The sequence below is a fragment of the Delphinus delphis genome, chromosome 20 (genome assembly GCF_949987515.2).
Source record: "Delphinus delphis chromosome 20, mDelDel1.2, whole genome shotgun sequence".
Classification (NCBI taxonomy): Eukaryota; Metazoa; Chordata; class Mammalia; order Artiodactyla; family Delphinidae; genus Delphinus; species Delphinus delphis.
Window position 1 is genome coordinate 15,661,396 of NC_082702.1, and position 7,711 is coordinate 15,669,106.

The 7,711-nt window shown below is 49.9% G+C and overlaps 1 protein-coding gene across 1 annotated transcript; it reads right to left on the bottom strand.

Annotated features, from left to right (window-relative positions):
• Positions 1-4,001: 4,001 nt before the first annotated feature.
• SDHAF1 (succinate dehydrogenase complex assembly factor 1) lies at positions 4,002-7,206 on the bottom strand. The gene has a single exon (XM_059999499.1). It carries the CDS (start codon positions 7,110-7,112, stop codon positions 6,666-6,668), a length of 447 nt encoding a protein of 148 aa, XP_059855482.1. The 5' UTR covers positions 7,113-7,206; the 3' UTR covers positions 4,002-6,665.
• Positions 7,207-7,711: the final 505 nt, after the last annotated feature.

Below are 7,711 nucleotides of genomic sequence, written 5' to 3' on the forward strand. Positions count from 1 at the left end.
ATGGTCACTGTCAAAGGATGTGTCTTAGTCTGTTCGGGCTGCTATAACAAAATAACATAGACTGGTGGCTTATAAACAATAGAAATTGATTTTTCACAGTTCTGGAGGTTGTAAAGTCCAAGATCAAGGTGCCTGTAGATTCAATGTCTGATGAGGACCCACTTCCTGCTTCATAGACGGCTGTCTTTTCACTGTATCTGCACATAGAAGAAGGGGCAGAGAATCCTCTGGGGGTCTCTTTTATAAGGGCACTAATCCCTTTCATGAGGGCTCCATCCTCATGACCTAATCACCTCCCAAAAGCCTCACCTCCTAATACTATCACTTTGGGGGTTAGGATTTCAACATATGAATTTTGAGGGGACACAAACATTCAGTCTATAGCAGGATATGTGGGGATATTGGGTGCTTGAGTACTGAGAATCTTGGGTATGGCCCTGGTACATCTGGACAGCCCCCTCCACAGATCCCTTTGCCTTGAGCACAGAACATGGAACTGAATCAGCCCATCTTGGGTTGGGTTCCCCCAGACCCTGAGACAAAGACTCAAGCACAGGTAGTTTTTTAGGGAGTTGATCCTAGGCAAATGGATAGGGGAATGGGAAGTGAACCATGGAAAGGAGATAATGAGCTGGTTGCTGCTCTGGGCACCTAGAGTGCCATCCCCCTAGGGACCTCTGGGAGACTGTGAGACACACTCAAAGTTGTCCCACCCAAGAGGTGAAGAAGTTGTGGCATATATGTACCAGCTCCCATCTTTCATTGGTTAAGGATTATTCCTAGAGATATTAACTCCCCAGCACTTCCAGCCTCTCCTGCCTGTAAACGACCCTCAGGCCAAGAGGCACAGGTGCTTGCTACAGGATGCTAGAGGGGTGCAGGTGTGCAGGAGGGGTGCAGGTGATGTTGGTGCTGGGTTGCCGACAGCACTTGCTATAGCCCCTGACCTGCATTCATCCACGTGCTCTGTTCAAACACTCCACATGGTGGGCTCCCAGGCTGGCCATCACTGATGCACGACTGTGAAAGCCCCCTTCTCCCAGGTTATCATGCTGAATTGCCAGGCTTCAGTCCTGAAGTCCAGTCCCCAGCCCCAGGTGTCTAAGCTCATCCTCTCCCCAGAGCTTAAGGTATCAGGACAAGGGGTAGAGCAGAACCGGACTCAAGAACAGAGGCAGAAGCCCTGTGCTAGGCTCCTGGATGTGCACTTAAGACAGATCCCTTCTCCTTTAATTCTCACAACCACCTGATGATGTGGCCCCGCTTAACAGAATGGGAAACTGAGGCTCTAGACGGGAAGCCACCAGCCTGAGGCCACACAGGGAGCAAGTGACTGAAGCCAAATCCGCACTGATTTAAAAAGAAATGGGAATTTGTTTTCATGGGTAACTGAAAAGTTCAGGACTATAAGCACAGCTGGATCCAGAGGCTCAGTTCTTTCCTCTGTTTTGGCTTCACTCTTATGCAAGTGATCGCCAGAGTGCCCCTCAAAACCTCCAAGCCTACATCCCACCAATTTAGCAGCCAATAGGAGAGTTACTCTTCCCTTACAGTTCCAGCCAAGGACCCAAAGCCAGTGTCACATACTTCACTGGGGGCTGCAGTCAGCCTTGACGGAACCACGTGTACTGAAAACAGGGGAAGAAGTTGTTCTCCAAGAAAAATCAGGGAGCTGTCACCAGAAGCGGGGATGGACACTGAGGGAAGGGGGCAGGAAGCAGCAGATTCTGGGAGTGACTCCAAGTTCGGGGAGAAGTCAGGATGCAAACGTAGATCTGTTCTGTTTCAAATGCCAGGCCAGGTCCTGTCCCTGAGGAGGCATGGTGTTCCTGGGCTTACCAGCAAATGGGACAGGCAGAGTCTTGGCAATATTGACCCAACCGATTGGGTAATGGAGCAAATCCATGCCATTCATTCATTCATTCATTCATTTAATATTGACTGAGTCTGCTATGAACCAGGTCCTGGTCAAAGAGCAGGGCTATGATCGTGAACAAGTCAGGCTAAAATCCTGGTCCCTGTGGAGCTGACATTCTAGTGGGAGAAAGCAACAGTAAGTAAAAGAAACAGGTAAAATACATAACAGGTCAGAGAGTGGTTAAGTGCTAAGGAGAAAACTAATGTGGGAAAAGGCAAAGGGGGAGGGGTACAATTAGGATGGTTGAAGAAAGAATCAGGGAGACAATTATATCATTATGCTATAATTAAGTCATTATACCAAATTGCAGTGAGAACACAAACCAGGGGGACTCCTAGAGGGGTGCTGTCCAACAGAAATATAATGTGAACCACAAATATAATTTTAAATTTCCTAGCTGTCACAGTAAAACCGTAGAAACAGGTGAAATTAATTTTAATTTAATTTATACTCTAACGCAACATATCCAAAATATTATCATTTCGATATGTAATCAATATAAAAATAATGAGGTATTTTACAATCCTTTTTTCTTACTAAGTCTTTGAAGTCTGGTATGTGTTTTATACTTTATAGCACATCTCAGTTCAGATGCTTAATTTTCAACACATAAAATGAAATGTAGTGCTACCAAAACAATACAGCTGTGTTTAATGACAAAATATTTTACACTGCTACAGTTTAAAATTTTAAGTTACTTAAAATTTATAAAGTTAAAAAAAATTCCCCAGTTGCACTAATCACATTTCAAATGCTCAAGTCACAGGTACTTCCCAGATACCATACTGGACAGTACAGGCCTGGAGGAAGAGCATTCTAGGTAGAGGGGACAGCAAGTGCAAAGGCCCTGAGGTAGAAGTGTGCCTGGCGCGTGGGAAAGCCAGTGTGGTTGGAGTGCGAGAATGGAAGGAGGTAAGGTGAGAGAGGCAGTAGGGCCAGATCAGGTGAGGCCTTGTGGACCACAGTGAGGACTTCTAGTTTGAGTAAGATGGGCACTGGAGGGGCTTTTGTTGTGTCAGCTTTCATTCTGATAATTTTTGAACTTGTACAAAAGGAGAAAGAATAGCATTACAAGTCCTTGTGAACTCATCACTGGCTCCAAATATTATCAACTCAGGGCCAATCCCGTTTAATGCTCCCAGGTGCTCACTCCCCTCTTCCTAGATTACTACTTTGAAGTCAATTCTAGACATTGTACCTTTCTATTCACCAGCAATTCATGGACCATCTCCAGAAAATCGATTCTGTTTTAAAATTTAATCACGGAATTCCCTGGCAGTCCAGTGGTTAAGACTCCATGCTTTCATTGCCGAGCTTGCGGGTTCGATCCCTGGTCGGGGAACTTTAGATCCCACAAGCTGTGCTGCGTGTGCCCCCCCCCACACCCCCGCAAAAAATCCAATCACAACGCTCTTACTACTATAAAAAAAATTCTAGTCATTCCTCTACATCACTTACGCCTAGGATGTCACTATTTGAGGGAGGGAGCTCAGCAGGAGTGCTGGGAATTTGAGGGTGTGGCTGGCTCCTCATCCTCATCAGGTACTGTGAGTTTCCCAGAATTCCCCAAGGCCCCACTGGGCCACCTCATGCACCTGGTCGCCCCTTTGGGACCACTGAGCTTGTGACCCAAGACAGGAACATATTCTAGTGACCCATCACTCCCAATAGGGTGGAGATCAGAATCTGTAAGGGAGAGCAGATGTTATTATTTCAAAGGTCAGAAATTTAATTTAAATTGATTGTTAAATCTGCGAAGAAGGTATGCATGAGAGATTTATAAAGTCTCAGAAGATGCAGGCTTTACTCTTCTCAAATCTCTTGTAAAAATGTATCCTCTGTGTGAAGATCTCTGGTGCCCAAAGAGGAATGGCCAGTGATATGACCATTGTCTTTTTTGTAACTTTTTGTTTTGTTTCAAATTACTGAAAAGCTTTAAGACGAGTACAACAAACCCCCATATACCCTTTACCCACATTCACATAAAATGTTAACACTTTACCCCATGGGCTTCACCATTCACACTCTCACTAATATATATGTGCACATAATTTGGAACCATATGAGAGTAAGTTGTAGACATGATACTTTTAATTCCTAAATACTTCAGTGTATAGTTCTTAAGATCAAAAGTACAGATCTTATACAACTAGAGTACAGTTATTGGAATCAGGAAATTTAAAAACTCAATTCAAGTCTATTATTAACCCACAATCCATATTCCAAGTTATTCCAAGCCCCTTAAGTCCTTTATAGCAATTTTCTTAGATCAGGAGATTCTTTTAACAGACAGGTTGAGAGGCACTGACCCTGTGCCTTAGAAGAGTGAAAAACACAGCAGCAGACACAGAGATTACCAACGGGGGGGCTTTAACGTCAGCACTGAAGTGAGGTGGTTTATTTGGGATGTGATCCCAGGAGGCAGGAGTTAGGGAGTGGGGAGAGTGAGACAGGGCAGGGGAAAATCAAAAAACGTGCTCATGGAGTGATAGCCACTGTGAGCAACTGGGGCTCAGTCCCATGGAGGCACCTTGTAGAACACATTTCATTTGTCCCACCAGACAACAGGCACTTATCCAGTGACTGCTGTCCCCCACAGGCTGTAGTTTGCTCCTAAGGGTATTAACCCACCCCCCATAATTCCCCGAAAGCCCTCAAGCAGAGAAGCAGAGATGCAGGGGCTCAGAGCAGGAAGCTGGCTGCCTCTTGGGAACCCTCCTCTGCAGCTACAAGTGGGGTTGGGACATCATCACCTGCTACCACATGTATTTAATTCACTGTATCATTATAACAGCCACAGGAGGGAGCCACTATTAGTATGCCCATTTTGCAGATAAGGGTGTTGAGGCACAAAGAGGTTAAATCACTTGCCTCCGATCATGTAATCAGTAAGTGTTGAAACTGCGATTCAAACCTAGGCATTCCAGTTCCAGGGTCCATGCTCTTAATCACTGCTCACTCACCTACAACCTCCTCCCTCAAATCAGGCAATCCCCTCCCTCATCCTCTCTACCAGACAAACTCCATTCCTCTGTAATACCCAAGTGAATGTCTCCCTTCCTGACCGGGATACCCAGCCCCAGTGAGAACTCAATCATTGCCTGCAGCCCTGCCAGAAGCTCCCATCCTGGAGCTTAATAAGGCTCAAGATCTTGGAGCCAGGAGTGAGCAAGAGGAAGAGGAGGGAAATGTAATGGGGGCTGGATAGGTAGGACTTAACCCCTTAAGCCACTTTCAAGACTTTGGCTTTTACTCCAAAATGGAGTCAGGCCAGGATTAACAGCATCACCCTGGCCAAAGAAACTGAGGCAGAGAGACGAACATGGCCGTGGAGGCCAAGCACCAACCAGAGACAAAGCTGAAGTAGAAGTCACTTGCGTGAACAGCACAGCCTGTGCTCTGGGGCACTCCAGGGCCCAGCATTTCTCCCCTCGCCCTCTCCAGGCCTTTACCCACACTGGTCCCCCTGCTTGGAAGCCTATCCCTACATTCTGGCAAATACTTTATAATTCTTTAAACTGCACCCCAACTTTATTACTATTTGGGTTCCTGCCTCCCCCACTGGGATTGGGGCAGAGACTGTGTTTCTCTTCTGTCCGTACTACCTTTGATCTGAGGCCTGGGCTCCCTTCCTGAGGTCCTCCTCCTCCTCTCAACTGCATTCAACTGCTTTCCACTTATTTAACCGACATCAGTGCAAATACAGCTGAGGGCTGCAAAGTGCAGTACTCCAGAGAATACCTAGGGCAGGTCTATGGGGGGAGGTATGCCTGTGGCCTTTGGGTCCGCCTCTCCTCCCCAACCCCTCAGCCTTGCTAACAAAAATCCCAGCTTGTAGCTGAGGCTGGACTCCTCAGCCAGGTTTGAGGGCCCCACTACTACCTCAGGGGTTACCAGCCAGGTCTCCTCAGCTCCACTATTCCTCTCCTGCCTCATTACCCTCCATTAAGGAGTCTACTGGGGCTTCTTTGGGGTCAAGCCAGGCTGGGTCCCCTCCATGGATCTGCCCAGGAGAGAGAACTATGCGGCTCCAACCAACCTGCCATTCTAGAAGGCTCCAGAGGGGAAGAGACAGCTCCCCACACCCATCCCTTGCCAGAGGGTCACTAGTTGGTGTGTGTGTGTGTGTGCCTCTTCAAAAATCCCCCCAAACATTAAATCTTTAAGACCACCAACAGGGAAGTAAGCACATCCCCAATTTTATTGCCTTTTTGTCCAACAGTCCTGAGCAGGGAAAGGGGCAGGAATCGGGAGTCCTCCTCAGAAGTATCACGTAGAGGTCTTGAGGGGGTCTTTAATTGATTAGCTGGGGTGAGAGACTCCCTACCCGCTTCCTCATCGATCCTAGTTTGTCACAATGGGCGAAAGATTTTTCTAAGGGGATTTCAGGCTTCTCACCGGCCATCAGGGCATCTTCCCAAACTCCTCAGCAAAAAAGTCTGCTCTCCTCATAGTTACAACGAAGGGAGTCTCCTTGAGGAGCCAGGAGTGGTATGTTCTCCCGGGTCTAGAGAAGGGCGTGTCTGTCTCTTTCTGTCCAACAGCGGGGCGTCCTGGTTCCCCAAGGCCTTCGGGTAAGTAGCTCTCAGCTTGATAGTCCAGCCAGCCGGCGACCCAGGCTGCCCCAAGCCCTCATGGGTAAGTTTGACCCGTTACCATACATCGGGCAAAGTCGGGCATCTCTCGCCAACGCACCCTACGTCGCCAGGAGGGCTCTTCAATTCCCCCAATCTGTCGATCTGGTCTCTCAAGACCTCTCACCTTCCATCAGGCCGGTTCCCCGGTCCCCCCACGCAGTCAGGCGGGCCCCCGGTTCCCCTGAGCCACCGGGTGACGGCCACCGTCCATCCGGCGCCGTCTTCGGTACTCCCATGCTGTCCAGCGGTCTCCTTGGGCCGTCACCTTCGTCAGGTGGGGTCCCTGGGGCCCCCGCGCCGGGGGACTCCTCAGTCGGGCCCCGCGTACTCACAAAGGCACCCATGGCCGTGGCGTGACCCGAGCGTAGCAGCTGAAGCTGGCGCCGTCCGCGGCGGTACAGGTACTCGATGCGCAGTACGTCGGAGCGTGGCAGGCGGGCGTGCTGCCGGAACTCGGCCCGCACCCGCGACTCGGCGCCCGGCTTTCCGTGCCCGGCGCGCAGCAACTCGCGGTACAGACTCAGAACTTGTCTCTGAAGCCGGCTGTGCCGGCTCATGGTAGCAGCTGGGCCGCGGGCTCACACAGCAGACGCCCCACCGAGTGGCGCGGTAGAACAGTTGGGAGAAGCGGTGAAACGCGACAACTGACGCTTGCGCCACCCACCCCCAGCTTTGCGGCGCCGTCGCGTCCCATAGGTTGTCGCTGCTTCTACGTCACAATGTTGTGAGTAAGGGGCGGAGCTTCTGGTTCACTGGCCCGCCCCACAGGAAATCAGTGTACTTTAGAGGACGGTACTTCTGAGGGCCTGGATGAGGAGGGCGCTAGGCGCTGAGGCCCTTAGGTTTGGGGTCGGAAGGGACCAGGGGATCCTGACCTGACTCTTGGGTCCTGCGAGTGGAGAGAGCTAGAGGTTGGAGCCCTTGTGTGCCTCAGGGCTCTGGGGGCACTGGGAGAGAGAAGACAGGCACAGGCATGCTTTTGTCCTCAGTTATTTATTAAAGCAGTCTCGGGAAGCTCCATGCGTTCCCACCCGCAGAGCAGGTGTGCGTCGAGGGTCCCAACCCGGGGGACGGGCAGAGGGACGGGGTCACGCGGTGAAGTGTTGGGTCACAGCCGGCAGGACAAGCTTCTCGGTGCTAAGATGGCGTGAGAGAT